Genomic DNA, 23368 nt, shown 5'->3' with positions numbered 1-23368 from the left:
AAACTCTGTTAAAATCCCAGCATCCAAGCCTGGAGAGACAGTTCAGTGGTTAAGAGCCCTGGCTGCTCTTTTGAGGACCTGGGTTCAGTTCTCAACAACTATATGGTAACTCATAGCCATTTGTTAACTGCATTTCCAGAGATTCTGATGCCCTCTTTTGCCTCCAAGGTCATCACACATGCACAAGGTACACAAACATTTGCAAGCAAAATACCTACATACATTGAAAAAAAAATAGACATTAAAAAAAAAAGTTAAAAAAAATTCAGCTTCCCAACTGGCCCTTTTTGCTGAAATTGATGGATTGAACCAAAATACAAGAGCTCTTGCACAAGCAAACAATTTAAGTGAGTTTGGGTGTTTTGTCTGCTTGTGTGTCTGTGTACCATGTACCTGCTTGGTACCCATGGAATTGAACCCAGGTCCTTTAGAAGAGCAGCCAGTGCTCTTATCCATGAAGCCATTCTCTCCAGTCCCCAAAATAATCTTTAAAAGACAGAACAAAGAAGACTAAGAATTTAAAAACTTCTGGGAAGCCACAGTAGTTCCCAGGTGTGGTCATCCATATCCATTATGTCAGCACGACGTGTGAGGCAGGAGAATAGTGAACTCATGGTCTGTCTGCTTGCATAGTGAGCTCCAAAACAAATCTGGGCTATTTAATGTAACCCCGTATTTATAAACAGAAAACCACACTAATCAAGATTATGTGGCATGAGGATGGGTTGTTGGAATAGAATTACAAGTCTAGTTGGGGCTCAGTGATTTAGAGCACAGGCTGTTCTTCAAGAGGCCTTGGGTTCAGTTCCTAGCACCCAGATGGTGACTCCTAATTGTTTGTTACTCCAGCTCCAGGGGATCTGCCATCCTCCTTTGACCTCTGTGAACACCAGATATTCCTGTGAAGCAGGCAGAACACATATTGTATGGTCCTGCCTATGAGTGATGCCTTGAATAGGCAAATCTGTAGAAAACAGCAAACGAGGAAATGGAACTAATTGTGAAGAGTAGAGGTTTTCTCTGGGAAGCAATGAAAATGTCCTAAAGTTGATTGTGGTGATGGCTGGGTAACTGAGTGTACCTAAGAGTCACCACTGATTATTATACTTTGAATGGATAGATTACACAGTGAAAGAATTGAATCACAAGCTTTTCTTAAAGAACAAGTGATACAAATGTATATACGTACTTGCTGATTTAAAAAAAGGAGATGCTTTAAGGTTAAATACTTAAGGTTTGTCTTAATTGAACATGGTCAAGGCAGACAGGGAAATGGCTATCATCAAGGTAGTTTTTCATTCACATATTGCCTGGATACAGGCCGATACACCGCGCAGCCCACCCAGGTGAGTACTAGAACTGTTTGCAGCCAGCTGGGTAGCAGTGGCCTGATGGAGAATGCCATAGTCTCACATGTTGAAACCTTGAAATCCAGAGCTCTGCAAACTGTAATTCTGGTGGTCAGAAAGGCTGCCGCATGGGAGGGGTTCAAGGCTGGCCTCTACAGAAAGGGTTGGCCATGCAGTACAGTGACGATGGAAATGTCACCTAAAAAGTCTTTGCTCATCAGCATGCACATTCCCTCCAGATGGTGAGATTCCAGGAGGTTTTAATAAATGAAAGCTACATTTGCCTGAAGAACCCAGCAGCTACTAATTGCCTCAAAAATAATCATGCGCATGGTATAATGAGAGGAACTTAGACAGTGGTGCTATGAGAGGAACTTAGACAGTGGTGCTATGATAGGTACTTAGACAGTGGTGCTATGAGAGGAACTTAGACAGTGGTGCTATGAGAGGAACTTAGACAGTGGTGCTATGATAGGTACTTAGACAGTGGTGCTATGATAGGTACTTAGACAGTGGTGCTATGAGAGGAACTTAGACAGTGGTGCTATGATAGGTACTTAGACAGTGGTGCTATGATAGGTACTTAGACAGTGGTGCTATGAGAGGAACTTAGACAGTGGTGCTATGATAGGTACTTAGACAGTGGTGCTATGATAGGTACTTAGACAGTGGTGCTATGAGAGGAACTTAGACAGTGGTGCTATGAGAGGAACTTAGACAGTGGTGCTAGTTTATTTCTCCCAACTTTGTGGTTTTATATCACTGTGGCACAGGTTGGATTTCTATCTGTGTACCCAAATCAACACAGAATTGTGGAAGACATAATAGGGCATGCTTATGGTGATATATATCACAGAATACATTTTAAAAAGCTAGCAGAGAGAGGTTATCCATCATGCTCTTTTATATGACTGCAGTTATAAAGCTGTGGTACACAGCTTTAATCCAGAGGTAAGTCAAGGCCAGCCTGGTCTACTGAATGAGTTTCAGGACAGCCAGGGCTACACAGAGAATCCCTGTCTCAAACAACAAACATAGCTGGGTACACCAACTACCAATTGTAATGACAAATGAATAAAAGGCTTTTGTTGGATATTTGTGGAATGAACGCAGGGCTTTATATCCTTATACATTTTTGCTTGTTCTTTTTTTTTTTTTTTTTTTCTTTTCTACTTTTTAGAGCTGGGGACCGAACCCAGGGCCTTGCACTTCCTAGGCAAGCGCTCTACCACTGAGCTAAATCCCCAACCCCTTGCCTGTTCTTTTTTAACCTATTTTTGAATAAGGTTTTCCCTTATAGCTTTGTTCTTATAGTTTGTCTTAGTCACTGTTTATTGCTGTGAAGAGATACCATGTTCAAGGCAACTCTCTCCTCTCCCACCCCCAAGAGTTTTTCTGTGTAGCCCTGGCTGTCTTGAAACTCCCTCTGTAGACCAGCCTGGCCTTGAACTCAGAGATCTGCTTGCCTCTCTGCCTCTCAAGTGTGGAAATTCAAGGTGTGCACCACCACACCCAACCTGACAAAGCAACTCTTTTAAAGAATATTTACCTGGAGGCTGGCTTACAGTTTCAGAGGCGGAGTCTATATCATCACAGTGGGAGCAGAACAGCACTGGAGAAACAGCTGAGTGCTTCACATGCATGATCCCAAAGGCAGGGAGGGAAAGACTGGGTGGGCATGAGCTTCTGAAACCTCAAAGCCACCCTCAGTGATACAGTTCCTCCACCAAGGCTACACCTCCTCCTAATCCTTCTCAAATGGTGCCATCCCATAATGACCAAGCATTCTGTCTGAGACTATGGGGGCCATTCTTATTCAAACCACCCACAGAGTTGTGGTATATTTGTTTACACTTGTAAAACCATTTGAATAAAACCACCCACAGAATGTTTTGTGTTTCCCAAATGACTCCATTTAAAAAGACAAACTAGCTGGGCATGATAATGCACACCTTTAGTCTCAGGCTGATGTCCTCTGTCTACACCATGTGTTCCAGGGCAGCCTCAGGTACAGACCAAAACTGTTACACTTGCATACACTCAGGCATGCATGCATGTGCATGAGGGGGGTTGAGTTGGGACTTGAAATGTAGCTTGTTGGTAGAGCATGTGCTTAGTACCTCAGAATCTTAGGTTTGTTCTAGGACAGCCAGGGCTGCATAATAGAGAGACCCTATCTTAAGAAACAACAGCAGCAGCAAAACCCTCTGGGTTTAGTGCACGTAAATAAGACAAATGCCTTTTGTGCTTGTTTTGAGACAGGGTTTCACGAAGTCTAGACTGGCCTCAGGCTCTATGAAGGGGGATCACCTTGAATTTCTGATCCTCCTGACTACCTCTCAAATGCTGGGATTATAGGTGTCTACCTCTGTCATATTGTCTGACTCCAATAAATATTCTTTAAAGTTTTAAAATTATTTTTTCCAGAATTATATTTTTTTGTATTTTGATCTTTTGAGATTTTGCCATTCAGGGTTATGGTTGTGTAGGTTGTATCTTTTGGGATTATAGCCCAAACCTAATCAAGAGGCAGATAGAGCAAGGGCAGGAGCTTTCATTGTGGTTTCTGTAGAAGGATGGTAAATATGGTTAGAATTAGTTAGGGTGGGGAATTTTTGTAGGCTCTGAGGTACAGAGGCTGTCTCTAGTTATCTGCTACCTGGCTTTGGCATGATTGGGAAGGAAATATTGTGGCTCAGTCTGATCACCTGTGAGAATCTGATGAAGGAGATGATTGGAACATGGGATGTGGATTGATTGGTGTCAAGGGTTACTATCGCAGTGAGACGATACCACGATTATGGCACAGTATAAAAGGAGGAACTATTGAATTAGGGCAGGCATGGCGTAGGAGCTGTGACAGAGCTTACATCCAGATCCGAAGGCAACAGGCAGAAGGAGACTGGGCTTGGTGGGGGTTTTTGAAACCTTAAAGCCCACCCTCCAACAAGGCCACACCTCCTAATCCCTCCCAAACAGTAACTAGGGAGCAAGCATTCAAATATGTGAGTCTGTGGGGACTAGTCTCCCTTGAACCACCACAATTGGTGTGGATAGGAAAGATTTGTTTGCAGTGGAACTTCGGTACCTTTTGGAAATTGAACTCCTTGAGAGGGACACTCTACAGTGTCAGCAGAGCCCCACATGTCAAAGCGTTAAGAGAGAGGAATATGGTGAAGATGACAGGGACCTTTTAATGGACTTGACTTCGGAGTGGTATGTAAATATTTAGTATATTTTTTCAAATAAAGTTTAAGTTGAAAAAAATTCCTAAAATGGATAAAACAAACTAAATGCTTATCAGTTGATAATATCTCTATATTATATTTTAATGTTATTTAATATATAATAGATTGTTACTGGTAGAAGGCTATTACTGTTTTCTGGAGACATATATTGAGTAGGTTAAAATACATTATTAGTTATGGTGGTGAGACTTTTGTGACGGGAAGAGGAGATACAATTAGAGCATCTGAAGCAAGCCTGAAATTCAGTGTTCTTAAGTTTGAATTGAAAGCAGTAATGTCAACTCATGCTGTAATTTGTCACAAGAAACTGAAGACAAAACGAGAAGCTCCATTTCTAGCTCTGCTTTTGAAGAGGCCTAGAAACAGTACAGCAATCCTGGTTGCCCAGAGGATTGTCTGTAAAGTTCTTTAAAGGTAACTAGTGCTCTTTGGAGAGGTGGCTGATCCCTGACTCTGCTTAAGACTCACCTGAAACTTGCCATGTCAGATGGCAGTTACAAAGACTTACTGGAGTCACTTCAGAAAGAACTCGGAAGGCAGTACTGATACCTGTTAAATAGAGGTTTAGTGTGTGTAAGCTCCCAGGTTTTATCCTCAACACCATAAGCCAAAAGCCAAAAGCCAAAAGCCAAAACACACACACACACACACACACACACACACACACACACACACACACACACACACCTCTACATCAACACAAAAATGAAATGAAATTAAAACTTAGAAATAAATGTGAAGAGGCTTCCACTGGCCAAAGGTGAGATCATTTGAGCATCAGGAGGGTAAGAAATGCATAGGAGATTGGAGAGATGGCTTAGCACCTAAGAGCACTGGCTGCTCTTCCAGAGAACCTACACCCACATGGCAGCAGCTCATAACATCTGTAACTCTAGTCTCAGGGCCTCCACAGCATCATGTACATATGTGGTACATAGACATACATGTAGGTAAACATCCATATGTACAAAATAGAAATAAAACTTAAAAAATAAACCTGTAAGAATCCAGTAGGTTAAAACATCAAATGTGTTTCAATTTTTGATGATACCAAAATAACAGTCAGTCACATTGAAGAGTGCTGGAGAGCCAGCTCACTGTTCAGGGTGAGCACATGTTCGACCGTAGGATTCACAAAGGTAGAAGTACGGTCCAGTTTGTAAGCCCACAAGGAGCAGCTGAGTCTAAGCAGTGGGCATCAGTGTCTGCGGACATTCCATACCTCGTGATAGAAATGTGACTAGGACATAGCAACAGACCAGTGGCTCCTGCATGTAATCAGACCTTTAGCACTTGCTTTGAGCGAACTCTTCATATCAGTAACCTAAGTGTCGACCACAAGGCTTGTTGAAATGACGAGTATCAGGCTCTATACGCTATCCAGAGCTGTTGAATCAGACCCAGCATTTTCCCAGATTAGGTGACCCATATGATTAAATCTGAGTTAAATTGTCTTACAGGCACACCTAAACTCGTCTACAAAGAAACTAGAAGGAAAAAATGAGTTGGAGGGGAAAACCTATAAAGAAAAAAGATTTAGGGGTTGGGGATTTAGCTCAGTGGTAGAGTGCTTAAGGCCCTGGGTTTGGTCCCCAGCTCCCAAAAAAAAGAAAAAAAAAGAAAAAAAGAAAAGAAAAAAAAGAAAAAAGATTTAGAAAGCATACCAGTCGCCCACAAGATCATATATGGCACTCATTCAGACAAACACAGATTTTCAAATTATGAGGCAACTGGGAAATACATTGATTTTACTGTAATATACCTCAAAGTAATTGGAGCAGTGGAGAAAAATAGGATAGATGGCCAACAGTGATCATGTCCTATGAATTGTTGAAGCTGGGTGATAAGTATGAAAAATATAGTATTTTAATCTTGCATTTAATCATTTTTTTTATAACAACCAGAAAGGGAGACTGACAAGATAGTGTAGTCATAAAGGTGAGGATGTGGGAATTGTAGATTGCTGATGGCATGTAAAATGGTGTGACTACTTTGGAAAAAGGTCTGGGTTCCTCAAAAGACTTAACAGAATTCTAATTTAACCCAGCAGCTCTACTTTGAGGTATATAACCAAGAGAAATGTAAACATTTATGTGAAACTTATGCGTAGATGTTCTTGGCAACATTTTTCATAATAGGGAAAACCTTAGGAGCAGCCCAAATGCTCACTGATTGATTAATGGTTACATAAAATGAGGTATGGTATAAAATATAATGAAGTCTTAAATCAACCCCAGATAGATGAGCCTCAAAAGCATTACACTAAGAGAAAGGAAGCAGTCACAAAAGACCATTGTCTTACTCCATTTATATGCATTGTCAGGGTCTTATACGGGGAAACAGGGAAGTATTTCTCAAGACAGAGCTTACTTTGGGGGATGATAAAAATATTGTAGAATTGATCGTGGTGATGGTTGTGTACTTCTGTATATGAACATACTAAGGTTTCTGTACTGTATGTACACTGTACATACTGTATTGTATGTACACGGTAACTGATGAGTTCTTATGTATGCAAGTATATATTAGTAGAGCTTTCCTAAAAGGAGGGGACATTATACTATACTTGATTCCCCACTTTGTCCAGGAGAAGTCAGAGTAGGTCTTTGTGTAGGCGATCCTGAGAGGGAGCCAGGATTGAGAAGCACTGTGGAAGGAAGATAACTGTTAAGGATTGTTGGGAGAGAGGTAGGCTGTCTATCAGATATGTCAGCTTAGAAGGGAAGTCCAGAGATGGTGGCATAAGGAATTAAGAATCTCCTGGGAGGAGCTGTCAACATTTACCAGAATACAGCTAAGCATAGGGGACCCTTTTTCTTCTGTTAGATTGGGAGTGAAAATGTTGAATTATGCTCACAGGTGTCTTGTGAGGTCCCAGAGGCTGCAGCCCCCTTCGTCCTCCTCCGTCTCCATCACCATCTGGGGTCTCATTCAGCCTGGCTTTCTAGCTTCTTACTCAAGGTGAAAGCATACTTCGTTAGTTACATTTTGGGAATATCAAATCATAATACAAAATTAGCAATCTAAAAAATAAACCTGGCTAGTTAGGCATGGAGACATTTTCTATATTTGGAGTTGAAAGTGAGACTTCTAAAAACAAATAAAACAGAAGTAGCTGGAGAGAGGCTTAGAGGTGGAAAGCCCTGGTTGCCCGTCTAGAGGAGCTGCATTTGCTTCCCAGGCAAGCACCCATGTCAAGTGACCTGTGAATCTAGCGCCAAGGGACCTGGTGACTTTTGTGGTGACTAAGTTAAAAGACTTAACAGAATTCTAATTTAACCCAGCAGCTCTACTTTGAGAGAACGCACTGGTGCACATATGTGTACATACACACACACACACACACATCACGAAATAGAAATAAAAGCAAAACTAACTAGCCAGGTTTATTTTTTAGATTGCTAATTTTGTATTATGATTTGATATTCCCAAAATGTAACTAACGAAGAAAGCTGACCTAACTTACCCAAATTTCTTTCTTTAAAGAGCTTTAGGTATTAGGGAGGATCTCTTGGCTTTTGTTTTGATTTTTGAGAGAAGGGCTCGCCTGTAGCCCAGGCTAGCTTGGAGCTTGCAGTCTTCCTGGTTCAGCCTTTCTAACTGATAAACAATGTCATACTGGACCATTCATTCGTTCGTTCATTCATTCATTCATTCATTCATTCAAAATGTATTCATTGTTTTGCTGCCTAGATGAGGAGAAATGAAGTTGGCTATATTTCTGATTTACTTCCAAAGCATTTATTGTTCAGAAAACAGCCTACTATCTTATTGGCTGAGCAGTAGAGAGAGAGAATTTGAAGGTATAGTAGCATGGTACCTGGAGTTTGAAGAGAAGCCATGCAGAATAGACCTTGACTCTGGTCTGACTGTTTCTGTGCAAGTTATCTGCTACTGCCCGAGACAGTTTCCTCAGCTAACGTTTAGACGTGGGTACTCATGGAGTTAAAATGTTGTGCTCTCCTGCTTTTCCTTCCAAAAGCAGTTAAGCATAGAGTGGTGGTGAAGAGTTTGTTTTCTAGTTCTAGGATAGAGTGATTATCATCTGTGTTTGCTGTGTCCTGGCTGTGTAACTTTGGACAAGTTGGTTAGTCTTTTCACACCTGTCTTAATTAGGGTTTCCATTGCTGTAAAGAGATACTATAACAAGGCAGCTCTTACAAAGGACAACATTTAATTGTGGCTGGCTTACGTGTTTAGAGGTTCAGACCATTATCATCAAACTGGTAGCATAGCAGCTTCCAGGCAGGCCTGGCACAGGAGGAGCTGAGAGTTCTACATCTTGTTCATAAGGAAGCTAGGAGCAAACTGTCTCTCCCGGCATCCAGGAGGGTGTCAAAGCCCACCCCCACAGTGACACACTTCCTTTAACAAGGCCATATCTACTCCAACAAGGCCACACTCCTAATAATGCCACTTCCTGGGCCAAACAATCAAACCACCACACCACCCTAGCTTCTTATACGCAAAACAGGGTGGAGTAATGGCATCTGTCTCATGGATTTCCTCAAAGTGTTTGGAGCTCACTAGGTTTATGTCATATCGTTCTGTAATGAGGTCCTCTCCCTAAGTCAGTCATTGCTAGCTTGGATGTCTTTCTCACTCACACATGCAGTGTTATGTCTGTTGTTTAAGTTTGTAGACCTTTATGGGAAGGTAAGAAAGCAGCCATAGAAAAGCAGCTGGTCAGAAAGTGAAGCTTTTCTCGGTGGTGCTCTACCATTTGTTCTGGTCTCCTACTCTATTCCAAGGTAGGAGGTTTTGAATGAAAACAACTCTCTAGTACTTTTCGGTGTGTAGTAGATACCCTAATACTACTTTCTCTCCCTTGTCTAGTACTTTTCGGTATGTAGTAGATACCCTAATACTGCTTTCTCTCCCTTGTCTTCCTGTCCTCATCCCCATATAGATCAGTTCTTCTCGGGTCACGTGGACTTGACATATCCCACATCTCCCAGAGACTGGAGAGTCTGAGTGCAGCCACCACTTTTGAACCTCTCGAGCCTGTGAAGGACACGGACATTCAGGTAAGGGCTGCCAGCTGCGAGCACAGTGGAGCTTGTACCCAGGCTGTAGGCCACAGCCCTTTCTTCACCAGTTAGAACACCACTTTCTTACTTGATTTTCTTCTTGCCCAGGAACTAAAAGAACAAGAGATTCGGGTTTGGAGATGAGAGGAGAATCATTGGGTTGTTTTCAGAGTGCTCTTTGTGGCTAAATTTAAGAAAGCAGTTCCAACCTGTTACTTTTTAGATAATTTTGGTCCTGAGTACAGATTTCACTTCTTTACTTGGACTTAGTCCAAGGGTACAGAGACAGGAATTGTTCAGTTTCTCTTGCTTTCTTTACTAGATATCAGATATTTTACTATTTATTGTTTGAATTTCTTTTTGCATCTTGTTGTATTGGGCCTTAAAGTACTATTTACTGAAACTGACTCAATGATTATCAGGAAATATTTCCGCATTAGTGATACCAGGAAATGGCCTAATAGCAGACCAAGTCTCTCGTTGAGCCAAGCATTCCACTCGATGTTACTCGCTATTTTAATCTAATCAGAAACTGCTATAAAACTGTTAAGAAGAAACCTCATGGTTTGAGTAGTTTTGTGTTGGAATGAAAGCACGTGCTGTTTGTGTTGGTTTGCTTGAGATAGGACCCACTCTTGCGTGGTCTGGCTCATGGTCCCAGAGCTCCTGAGGAGTTGTGACTGTGCTATCACCTACTCCAATTTCCTTTGAAATTGAAAGGATTCAGGTCCCACAAAGGCAAGTCCAGGAAGAAATTGGGTGGTAATTGTGTTCTCTATGAGGCAGACTTAAATCAATACTGTATGCCACTACCCTTTGAAGACCCATTTACTTTGCTTCTATATTTCTGCATTTATTCTAATTTGGAAACATGTAGTTTTGAATGGAGACTAGAAATTACTGATATTCATGATTTCCTCAATTACTGAATGTTCCCAAAATGTAAAAACCCTGAGGTTTTTATTTTTATTTTGCCTTTTAACAAGTTAAATACTAGCCGATCTCAAGTATTGGTGCTCTGCCATAGTACGTCTGGCATTGATCAGACGGCATGAACTGGATAGAACTCAAATACTTTGGCAGGGAGCTGGCTCTGGCTGTAGGAGGAAGAGTGGTGATTTCTTCCAGCCATTTGCTTAGTGTAAGAACATCTTCTCCAGCATCCTGGTGGATGGTTTCCTAGCAATGTATGCTCAGTCACATCAGAAGGAATTTCTTAATTTGGAATGATTATTGCAATGAGTTTTAGTCTTGTGTGGGAAAAGCTTTGAACTTTAAGACTAAAGTTGCTCTACTTCAGATTTTCCAGCTCTCACTTGGACTTTGCCAGAATGCATAATAATCCAAGACAGTTGGGTGTGTATTCCCATGTGTTCACCCACCTGTATGTGATTTTAGGGGAGGGTACAGGTAGGCACGGGAAGAATGCTGAAGGCAACCTTTTTTATCTATTTTTGGGCACTTTTAACCTTTTGTTTAAAAAAGGGTTTCTCATTAGCCTGGAAATTGAGCATGTGAGGCAGGCTGGCTGGCCCGTGAGGTTCTGGGCACCCACATATCTCTGCCCTCCTTCTCTCCACTGCTGGATTGTAGGTACGCCCCTCCCCATGCAGCTTTCACAGCTGAACCCAGGTCCTCGTGCTTGCCCAGGTTTTCTTCCTACCCTACACCTGCAGAGTAGGGGAGAATTTATCGTTTAGACCTGAAGAAAAGGTCAGACTTGGTAATATTAAGCTGCTGTCAGCTTCATCTTCTTGTCAAGAAAGGGAAAATATAGCTTTGGCCTGAAAAGACTTTGAACTGGACTACTAACTCAAGTTTATCTGTAGGAATTGATGGTTTTAATTGTGGTTTGTAGCTCAGTTGATCTATGCCCGTGATTCTTAAACTATGGATCATGACTTCTTTGGGGGTTACATATTAGATATCCTGCATATCAGATATTTACATTTTGATCTATAACAATAGAAAAACTGTAGTTATGAAGTAGCAACAAAAATACTTTTATGGATGGGGTTCACTACAACATGAGGAACTGTATTAAAGGGTCGCTGCATTAGGAAGGGTGAGGAGCACTGCTCTGTGCTCTCATTTTATGTTAAAGTCCAGCAATATCATGTTTGCGCCTGATTATTGTAGTGCCACTGTTAGCATTGAGGGTCTTCCTTTTACCTTTCTTCTGGTGTGTTTTGGCTGTGGATAATAGTAAAATTGGACATTGTCATTTGCTCAATTTTAGAAGAATATCTGGTAGTCTGTTTTTTTATTCACATACCATATACTTGATCTTTTTTAATTAGTGATTTTATTTTATATAAATTGGTGTTTTGACAGCATGTATGTCTGTGTGAGGGTGTTTGACATCCTGGAAGAGGAGTTATAGACAGTTGTGAGCTGCCACGTTGGTGCTGGGAATTGAACTCAGGTCCTTTGGAAAAGCAGCCAGTGTTCTTAACTGCTGAGCCATCTCTCCAGTCCTGATAAGGTTTTTTTTTTTTTTTTTTTTTTTTTTTTTTTTTTTTTTTTTTTTGAGACGGAATTTCATATGTGGCTATGACTGACTTGAAACTCACTAAGTAGCTTGGGAGGCCTACAACTTGCAGTGATCTTATTGCCTCTGCCCTCAGAGCGGAGAATAGTGGGAGTCACCTCCTCCCGTGTGATTGACTTTTGCATTGATACATGAGCTTTTGGTTTTCAAATGTTGCATGTCTTTTGGGCACAAGAATATACTGTGTGGTAACCCTGTATGCTGAGTATCAGAGTAGAACTGCCACATCTGTTTATAAGATCTGTGCACTGTCACAGACGGATGGGCTGGGGCGCTCTGACAGATGCCGGTCGGGCTTTACTGCTCATAGTTTGTCATCTTACAAGTTCACAGGGCATTTTTCCACGTATAAACACTGACTATATTTCCTTCTGTTTCTAATTTCTTGAAATTAACATGGGTTTTGCTTTTACTCTCTTGTTTATCCTAGTCAGTGACGTTGGCAAGCATTGAGAATGCAGTGATGTTGGCACACATTGAGAATGCAGTGACGTTGGCACACATTGAGAATGCAGTGACGTTGGCACACATTGAGAATGCAGTGACGTTGGCACACATTGAGAATGCAGTGACGTTGGCACACATTGAGAATGCAGTGACGTTGGCACACATTGAGAATGCATTGTTAAAAAGTTGCTGTGGCAAGCAACAGGAAACCACTTAAATATACATAGGAATGATACTTAGTAGACATTTTTAAAATGTTTTATTGATTTTATTTTTGGAAACAATCATAAAGAAGGCCTACCAACCTGTGTTAGGAGCAGTAGTGTGCTATGACAGGCTGCTGAGTGGACTGTATTGGACTGGTCAGTGTCTGTATGGTTTTAGGCACAAGGTTTACAGAAGTCCACCTGCTCACTTCAGTGTATTGTTAAAGACAGATTATATGTCCTCACCACCGTCTGAATAGCCCTCATGTATCATTGACACAAATGAATTATATAGTATAGTTTCACATAGTCCTGTTTTTTTTTTTTTAAAACTACATTTCTTGTATATTTCAAAAGGCTATACATCAAAAAGACTACAAACACATATTTCAAAGGCTATGGGTAGGGCGTAAAAATGGGAGTTGCATTTTCCAGTGTTAATCTGTAATATTTCTAAATGGCATTAGAAAAAAGCAGTATTGGAATAACTGTACAATTGAATAATTGCCAGAAACTAATATTAATAGGTACCTAAAACAATGGGGATTTATTCTTTTACAGTTTTGAGTCCAGAAATTTGAGTACCAGAAATGTTAAACCTTTCATTAAAAATCCTGAAACAACTTCAGCTGAACCCATGGAGAGTACTGGAGTAAGCACTTACATGTCCTGTGACTAGGCAAACAAGGGCAGTGCGTCTCCCACTTCTCTTGGGGGCCTTTAGGACAGGGGGCTGACTACTCACATCTTGATTCCAGAGTTCAGTGCCACCCATTCTGTCCAAACAAGTCACGGAACAATAATGTGTTAGAGAGACTTCAGTTCAGACCTTTTCAGTTACAAATGGTCTGCTGCACACAAAGCCCTGAACAGAGCAAGCTGCCCCCTCTTTCTTCCATAGAGTTTTCAATGTAGCCTTTGGTCTCCCAGTAGTACAGTGTAGCCCTTGCTGGCCTCCAGCTTCATAATCTGCCTTAATTAGTAGATTGAACTGTTTTATGAGAGTAAAGAGAAGTATTAAATAAAGGATACATTATCATGAGACAATTCAGAGTCGGGAAAGTTGATCTGTCACAGGCACAGCATTGGTGTTGAGATGCTTGGTAAGCTGTTTGCTTACCACACTGTATTTATGATAAAATATTCTGTGTTTTCTTTCTTTTTCTGTTCTTGGAAATGTAAAGTATGCTTAGGACACTCAGTTTATTTTTTAAACAGTGAGAAGAAAAACTAAATGTCTTTGTGAGCTTAAAAATGAATCAATGTTGTAACCCCTTATCATCTAAATTGGTATTTTCAGTTTGTCTTTTGATTTTCTATCTTGAGAAGGAGACATTACCATTTAGACACAGCTATATAAAACATGAAAGAGGGAAAGAAGTTGTGTGCTCAGTAATTGTGCACTTGGAACAGGTTGCAGAGATCCTGTGTAGTTTGCTGGAGAGAGTGCTGGGTTTGCCAGAGGGATTGGCACAGTGGGTAGCAGCTCTTGGGAGCGTCGCTGTGCGGATGGGAATTCTGTAATAGTGCAGCTGGAAATGCCTTAGTCAGAGTGGCAGACAGTATCTTAGCACTCGGACTTCTTTACTCTGTGTGTGTGTGTGTGTGTGTGTGTGTGTGTGTGTGTGTGTGTGTGTGTGTGTGTGGTGGTGGTGTTGTAGGTGTAGACTGGCCTTGAGATCTTCCTGAGGGATGGGGTTAAGTTGTGAGCCATTATGCCAGGCTCTAGGACAGGGTCTAGACAGGGTTTGTGACAGGGTCTCACTGGACAGCCTTGGCTAGCCGCGAGCTTACTATGCAGAACAGATTGGCCTCTGCCTCTCAGCACTGGGATGTGCCCATTTTGAAAGAAGTTAGTTGCTTTGTCGTGAGTGGGCCAAACACACCTTCCTTCTGTCTCGCTTTACTATACTTCATATGCTTGAGTGGGTCTCTGTGTACCAATTGGTATGTTCATGTAATAGAAAACATGAGGCCGGGTTGGGGATTTAGCTCAGTGGTAGAGCGCTTGTAGAGCGCTTGCCTAGCAAGCGCAAGGCCCTGGGTTCAGTACCCAGCTCCAAAAGAAAAAAAAAAAAAGAAGTAAAAAAAAAAGAAAGAAAACATGAGGCCAGTTCATGTACTCTGTGGTTGGAAGTTTAGTTAAGCATTTGTGTTTATTAATCTTCTTTTATTGTATCTCTTCCAACCCTAAGAGAGCCTTTGGGAAGTTCATGGTAACCTTTTCTTTAAGGTTATAGAGGTTTAATTTTTTTGTGCATTGTGTGTTTTTTCTCTGTGTATGTTTGTGCACCATGTACACAGAGCCAGAAGAGGAGTTGGGAAAGATCCCTTGGAATAGGAGTTAGGGACAGTTTGGAACTGTCAGGTTGGTGCTGGGAGCTGAACGCGGGTCCTCTGCAAGAGCTCTTAACAACTGAGTCACTTCCAACTCTGATCATAGAGGATTTCAATGGACATCTGGACCTTGTCTTTTCCCAGCTTGACATAGCATCTCTCCCAGTCCTAATGTAGGCTGTGGTTAGTGTTCTTAAGACTCACCAGCAAATGAATCAGTGTAGCAGCATCTGAGGCCTGTTGGTTGAAGAGAAACCCTTTTCTGGAATAGCAGGTAAATTTTAGGCCAAGATTGGGCATGACAGCTGAGCTGCATTTAGCAAAGCTTACATCTGTGCCCAGCTCTGCATAATTCGGAGGCAAGAGTTATGCCAGGCCTTGTTCTCCATGTGAACATAGTGGTTTCCATACTCATGCTGTTCAAACATAACTGCTGTCCTTGACACTGAACCTTGACCCAGTGTCAATCTCACAGTTGGCAAAATCCAGTAAACTTGTAAAAATCAAGTCTTCCCGGCACCCAAGAGGCAGAGGAAGGAGTTCCAGACTAACCTAGTCTATAGAGTGAGTTCCAAGACAGCTAACACTATAAAGAGAAACCTTGTCTTGAACCACTACCTCCAACCCCCCCAAAAAAGGTGTCTCCACAAAGGCAGGGCACTGTGCATCCTGTTTTGTGTTTATAGTTATTTATACTAAATCAACCATGGTGAGGACTAAAATGATTACATTTTCCTGCCTGTTTGTGATCAGACAAAAGGCAGGCATTATGAGGTTTGGTAGCAGAGTACAATTACATTGTTTGGTGAATGGAAATAAAAACTGTAACCTTTGGAATCAAACAGGGTTTGTGGAAAGTGTGAAGCTGCTTTTCTGTAAGCCAGGGATATAAAATTTCAGTCCTTTTATTCATCCATTCACACTCGCTTCTGAAAGCCAGGTTTTCAGAACAAGCAAGCAAATGGCTGCTGAATGCGTTCTGAGCGAGCAGGAAATGACAGGCTGTTTTGTCTTCCCAGGGCTTTCTTATACCCCGTAGTGAGCCAGAGAATATCAATTACTACCTTAAGGAAGAAAGAAGTTGGAATAGTTCTTTTTGAATATTTGGAACAAGCCCACAGCTAAAATATTTATCTAACATCTGAATAGAGCAGGGCGGATAGATACTGTCAGGGCTGTGCCTTTGAACTGGCACTGAGGCATCCCTTCCTTCTTCATTAGCTCTGTTAACCTGCTGCTGTCTCTTGATGCAGCACCCTCTGTAGCTGGGGAACATAAGTTGTCATTTTCAGTCTAGCATCTTTAAAAGGCTTTGTTTGTTCAGAACCTGAAACGAGCGTATCCTTTTATCATCTCAACTGTCCGACACTCGAGTGGATATGATTTGGGTTAAAGCCTTGTCAGACATTGACAGCACTTCTTGTGGGCAGCCCTTGACCCTGTGCCACTCTGATCTGCTGCACACTGTGCTCTGTGGTCCATCTTATCAGCCTGTTGTGACCCCTTTGCTTGACCAACAAAGTTGGAAAGTGTGGCTCTGTAGTTATGAAACTTAGGGCCTAGGTCTCCACCACCAGTACCTCCTATGAGAAGAAATGGAGGGAGCGGCTCAGACTGGAGTGGCTTTTACTCTCGTTTGGTGAGAGGAAGGAAGCTAAGAGTAGAATAGTAGCATCATTTGTTACTTAGAACCAGTTGTGTTGTTGCTGCTTAAAGCATTTTCCTGCTCCACAATTGTGCATCTTCCATTTTGGGTTTGAGGGGTAGAAAAATCTCAGCATTGTTAAGGCCAGCTTGCTCCGGTGATGCCAGAGTGAGGCCCTCCATTCTGACAGACACGCCCCACCTGTGTGTCACAGGAGCAGCACAGGCCCATGACTGCTAGTAGTCGAGGGTAAGCTCGAGGCCTTGCCGCTCACTGTAGAGTGGCTGAGACTGAGGTGCAGATGCAGGAGCCTGTCTGTGGTACTTTTCAGAAGCATGGGGCACTTGGGGCACAGCAGCAGCTGACAAAGCGTGCCGAAGAAAGGGCGGGTCTCCTGACACATATTTACAAGCAGGACTGCTCTGTCTGTGCAATATCTAAAACTAGAGGAGCTTCAGGGCAACAGACTCTGAAGTGGACTGTGGCTTTGTTGACTAAGGTTTATTACTGTTGCCTAATTTGGTTATTTCTTGGAATGACGTGAGCAAGAGGATATGTACGTGCATTCCTCCAGTGCCTTTAAAATGCTGTTACTGTCTGAAAGCAGGCAAACACCATAGGAGTTTATGATATACTTAATTTCCTCAAGGAAGCAGAATACATGGGTATGCTATTCTCTGGGCACTTTCTCCTCTGTTAGACTCTCCCATACTCAGAGTATGTCAGGCTGTCACAGTAGGGCTGACCTCTAAATGGGCAGGACCTGGTGGATCCGCATAGGTTTGTGAGTGTTCACAGTGACATCTGACTCCATCATGAGGCCCCACGATGTCCTGGACCTCTTAGTGTTGAAGAAATGTGGTGCTATGCAATCAGTAATTCAAAAGCTGCCTTTTTTGGGGGAGGGGAGAGTTTTCGAGACAGGGTTCCTCTGTGTAGCCCTGACTGTCCTGGAACTTGCTCTGTAGACCAGGCTGTCCCTAAAATCCCAGAGATCCTCCTGCCTCTGCTTCCCGAGTACTGGGGTTAAAGGCATGTACCACCACCACCCAGGGCTGTTCCTCCTTCCTTAATAAGCATTCTATTTATCTTAAACATGTTGAGAAAGATACATGATTTTTTAAATTTAAATTGTATATGTATGTAGGCACAGACACCTCTGCATGCATGGGGCCAGAGGAGAACATTGGTGTGCTCAGCCTTACTCCCTTAAGGCAGGGTCCCAGTGAACTGGGACCAAGGTGGTGGCAGTAAGTCCAGAGGGCTACCTGTCTTTGTCCCATCAGTGCTGGGGGTGGACTATGTGCATGGCTAACCCCAGGTTTTTTGTGGGGGTGCTGGGGAACACAGGTCCTAGCAAGCACTGTTACCCACTGAGCCACCTTCTCAGGTCAGTGTGCTACCTTTTGAATGAATGTGGTAGGTGTTGCTTATTTTGGGGGAGACTTAATAGTAAAATAATGTTGAATGAATAAAAAGCTGGACAGCTAAACCTTGATGCAAAGCCCTGCTGGATTTGGGGAGAGATGGGGAGTGGCAGGAGGACCAAATCCTTCCACTCACTCACATTCCAGGTGCTGCTTCCCAGCTATTGTTCTCTGCTTGCTGGGCTGTCAGTGTAATTTACTGTCCGAAGCACAGCCTATTATTTATCAGCCTGCTGCCCTATAGGTGCACAGTAAGACTTGTGTGTGATCCGGGAGCAACTGTGGTTCAAAATGCCAGGTTCGTGTTTGTGCAGAATAGGTTGTGTACCACTTCTTGTTTGATCGTCCTTGTGTTTTGTTTTTAAAACTGAGCTTGAGTTAGAAGATGATGCTAGAAGCAATTTAAAGGGCACATCACATCTTTACTGTAATACTGACTATTGATTGTTGACTGATTTGTAGGCTTAATGCAGACCCATTTCCTTACTTTGAGTCTAAGTGGCCATTAAGCTCTGGCAATGTGCCGGAATGTTGAAATCTTGTATCGTGTAATATGATTTGGCTGCCTAAGGGTATTATATGTGTTTGAATTTTAAAGACACAGACAAAGCTCTCAACTTTGCATGTATTCTAGAATATAAGAAAAAAGATCATCTACAGCAAGATTGCCCACTTCTAGGAGGCAGGAGTTGAATTCATCAGAACATTAATGCCTGACATGAGTGTCATGTACTGCAGACTAACTGGTTCTTCTATTAAATACAAACTAATACTGTGGAATCATGAAGAGAACATCTAGCAGCCAGTGCACACGGAGTGCTCACATTTAAACACTGTGATCAAATACTCTGACAAAACCAAGAGAAAACTAGTTTATTTGGTTCACAATTCAGGTTACAGACCATCCTGGCAAGGAGTTTAGATCCGTAGGAGCATGGGAGAACCTGTCGTTTGACCATTAAGACCAGAGAGCAGAGAAGTGATGTGTGCATGCTAATGCTCAGCGTGCTTTGTCCATTCTTAGTAAACTTCCTTCCTAGGACATAGAGCCACCAACAGTGGGCACACTCCCATATCAATTAATGTAATCAGGATAATAACCCAGACATGCCCACAGGCTGTCCCAATCTGGATAATTTCTCATGGAGCCTCTCCAGGTGATTTTACGTTGCATCAGGTTGACAGTTAACATTTACCATTACAGTGAGACCTGCTTAATTCAAAACTATCCTGGGAAATGGATCTAGCACACTACCTTGACTGACATGCTGTCTCATAAAGTTGTTGGAACAGCCACCATTTGAAAATGTTTATTTGGACAAGATAACCAGATATCAGGGTTGTGAAAAGTCCTGTTTGAAATGACAAAGAAGGCTTGGGATATGACTAAGTCAGTAGAAAGTCTGCATTGCATATATGAGACACTGGCGGTTTGATTCTCAGCACCACATAAACTGGATGTGGCAGTCACACATATAATCCTAGCACCCAACAGGTGTATGCTCAAGGCGAGGATCAGAACTTCAAGATTGTCCTCTGCTGCTTATTGTTAAAGTGGAGGCCAGATTGGGCAATGTGACACCCAGTCTTTAAAAAAGAAAAAGTAGAAAAGAGAAATTGGCATGTTTTTAAGGGAAGCGAGGAATTTTTTTTTTTAAAGATTTATTCATTTATTATATATAAGTACACTGTAGCTGTCTTCAGATACACCAGAAGAGGGCATCAGATCTCTTTACAGATGGTTGTGAGCCACCATGTGGTTGCTGGGATTTGAACTCAGGACCTCTGGAAGAGCAGTCAGTGCTCTTAACCGCTGAGCCATCTCTCCAGCCCCGAAGCGAGGAATTATTACATCAAGCATACATTAGAGATGGCTTGGAATGGCTGTTACTACTGACAAGTGTTAGGGGCCTGTAAAACAGCATGTGGGGTTTTATTTTATTCTGTGATTGAGAAGCATTCCGTTATGTGAAAAGGGACACATAGATTTTATGCACAGTCATTGAGTCATTTTATTATCCCCCTCGGACCATTTGGAACTCTTGCTAGTCTGAAAATCTTTGCTTTTGCCCTAGTTGGGAAGATTTGGGGGCAGAAACCAGTCAGGAGCGTTTGGGGAACTGTTGGTGTGTCAGAATATTTCTGCTTTTTGTGTAATTCTTTTCCAGTGGACTTTGCCCATTCCTCACCTATTCCTCACTGTAGTACTTGCCGGTCCAACGATGTTGGCTTCACCTTAATTTAGAAATTATGATGATTGATATTACCAACTTGACAGGATCTAGAGACACCTGGGAAAAGTATCTCTGGGCGTGCCCATGGGGGTTTATCTGGATTGGGTTAAGGGATTTGGGAAGACCTATCTTAGTTGTGGGCAGGATCATTTCCACAGGCACACACATCCCTCTCTATCTTCTGGTTGTGGTGAAATAGGATCAGCGATCTCAAGTCTTGCTCCCTTGTCTTCTCTGAGGTGATGAACTATACTATCTTAGTGTTCTTTTGCTGTGAAGAGACACCATGATGATGGCAACTCTTATAAAAGAAAGTATGGGGCTGGCATACAGTGTCAGAGGTTTAGTCCATTGTAGTCATGGTGGGGAGGTTGGTGGCACACAGGCAGGCATGGTACTGAGGTACCTGAGAGTTCTGCATCTGGATCTGCAGGAAGAGAGAGTGAAACCCTGGGCTTGGAATGGGCTTTTTGAAACCTCATGCGCCACTGCCATACTTTTTCCAACCAGGCTACTTCCTTTCAAATGTGCCAGTGCCTATAGAACCAGTCTCCTTCAAAACCACCACACGTACATTAAACTGTTAGCTAAAACGAATGCTTTCTTTCTTAAGTTCTTTTTGTCGCAGCAATGGCAGAAAAAACTAAGAAGTAGAAGAAACTGGCAACAGAAGAGAGTAGCTGCTGTAAGATCTGAGATTTGAACCCCTATCTTGCCTTATTGAAGAGGGCATCAGGTAGTGACCTGGTAGAGTGACCTCCATGTCTCTGTTTGCTGCAGACACTGAGCCAGTTCTTTCTGTTATTTGGCAGGCTTGGTCTTGTTTTGTTCTTAGAAGATAGTCCCATGTAGTCCAGGCTGGCCAATTTATTTAGTAACTGAGGATAACTGTATACAGTTGTTCCTCCTATGTCTGCCTTCCAAATGCTAGAATTACAAGTGTGGGCCACCATGACTGACTTGGTTTTGTTGTGTGTTTGTTCGCAGATACACCATAAGTGAGTGGTTGGCTTTTTGGGGGGCTGAAGGGGGTGGAGGGGGATGTAGTTTTGTTTTTTGTTGTTGATGCTGTGAGACAGTCTTGCTTTCTAGCTGAGGACAGCCTCCTCCTTTGGCCTCCTGGATGCTGAGCTTACAGGTGTTTCTCAGCATGCTGTACTGGTTTTTTTCATTGGCGGCTTTTTAAATGCTGTGCCCTTATGTTTCTTCTTGGATATCTTCTTGCCTGTTTTATTTGAAGTTATATTTCTGTTTATTTTTTTCTGTGTGAAAGATTTTGGGTCAACTATCCGGTTTATAAGGATGTATAAGATACTACTTAGAAAAGTAATTTGTACTTAAGGCTCCCATGGCTTTACAGGGAATAATGGTGACCCTACTTTTTCTTCCTAAGGAATACTTTGGAACAAACACACTGATGTTTGCTGTTGCTACAGACACAGCTCACTGCTGTGTGAAGGGCTTGAAGTTTTGAGATTTGCCCATTAGCTACATTTAGACCACATGAATCAGTCCTTGATGCCAAGTGTGCTGGCTGGTCTTACATCACCTTACACACAAACTAGAGGTAGCTGAGAGGAGGGACCTTAATTGAGAAATGCCTCCATAAGACCTAGCTGAAAGGCATTTTCTCAGTGATTAATGGGGGAGGCCTCAGCCCATTGTGGATGGTACCATCCTTGGGCTACTTGTCCTGAATTCTATAAGAAAGTAGGCTGAGCAAGCCATGGGGAGCAAGCCAGCAAGCAGCATCCCTCCATGGCCTCTGTGTCAGCCCTTGCCTCTAGCTTCCTGCCCTGGTTGAGTTCCTGCTCTGACTTCCTTGGATGATGAACAGTGGTGTGGACATATAAGCCAATAACCCTTTCTTCCCCAACTTGCTTTTTGTTAAGGTGGTTCATTGCAACAGTAGGAACCCTAAAATATTAAATAAACGCAAAGTGGCCTACAAGAGTAAGTTTGAACTTTAGGTGGACCAGAATATCAGCATTCAGAGTAGATGAGAAGAAAGGTATTTTGTTTTTACCTTTTCCCCCTTTTTTTATACTTGATCCTTCTCTCCCTCCCATCTGTCCTTTGTTATCTTTCTCCCTACCCTACCACCTTCTCTCCTTGCCTCAGCATTTTCAGACTGGCTGTCAACTGATGCTGCGACTGCTAATGGAAATGTACCAGACCAGACTCTCAGAGTGCCTGGGGCATAAGTGAGGTGGAGAAATTGAATATGGTTAGTCCGTTCTTCTGTCTGTTCTCAGGGTTTCCTTAGCCCTGCAGTGTTCACCTGCCACAGCTGACTGGCACATCAGGGTTTGAGATGAGCTGGGTCTGTGGAACTGGTGGCAAGTGCCCCTTGGAGGTCTTACCTTGCTGTCCCCATCTGGACCATTTTGTTTGCCTACTGCCATGCCTGCTCTCTCAATAGTAGTTTTTAATTTTAATTTGCATCCTTATTTAAAAAATTAGAATTTAGCTTAGCCAGCTCTTAACTATATTTTATACTTTTCTCTTTTCCTGTTTTCTGAGACAGGGTCTTAATATATAGTCAGGCTGGCCTTGGACCTAGGGTCCTATTGTCATTGCCTCCCAACGTGCTGAGAGTACGGCTCACCCTGTTCTTTTAACAAGTGTCCTGAAGCGTATTTCTTTACTTTCTTTCTTGGTTCTTGCTTAAACCCTGGGCTAACTTTCTACTCTTGATTTTTAGTGTTTAACTCAGATTGTGTTGAAGATCTATAAGAATTTTCTGTTACAAATAGCGATTTGGAGTGGAAGCTGTTAGAACTATTCATTTTAAAGGATGAACAAATTACACATGAAAGCAGACCACAGAGTAGAGGAAAGGACTCGGAGGGGCAGAGGAAACAAGACTGTTCCCCTCACACTTTGGGAACAAG

At 42.3% G+C, this 23368-nt stretch overlaps 1 protein-coding gene across 1 annotated transcript in view; it reads left to right on the top strand.

Moving 5' to 3' along the window:
- The window catches only part of Nup93 (nucleoporin 93), a 103525-nt gene that overhangs the window by 23414 nt on the left and 56743 nt on the right, over window positions 1-23368 (top strand). The window contains 1 exon segment of the mRNA NM_001011925.1: window positions 9507-9624. Within this exon segment, the coding sequence (NP_001011925.1) occupies window positions 9507-9624 (118 nt within the window).

Source organism: Rattus norvegicus, chromosome 19 (assembly GCF_021556685.1).
Source record: "Rattus norvegicus strain SHRSP/BbbUtx chromosome 19, alternate assembly SHRSP_T2T, whole genome shotgun sequence".
Lineage (NCBI taxonomy): Eukaryota > Metazoa > Chordata > Mammalia > Rodentia > Muridae > Rattus > Rattus norvegicus.
The sequence above is the reverse complement of the archived record's forward strand: the minus strand, read 5'-3'. Positions and strand labels throughout refer to the sequence as shown.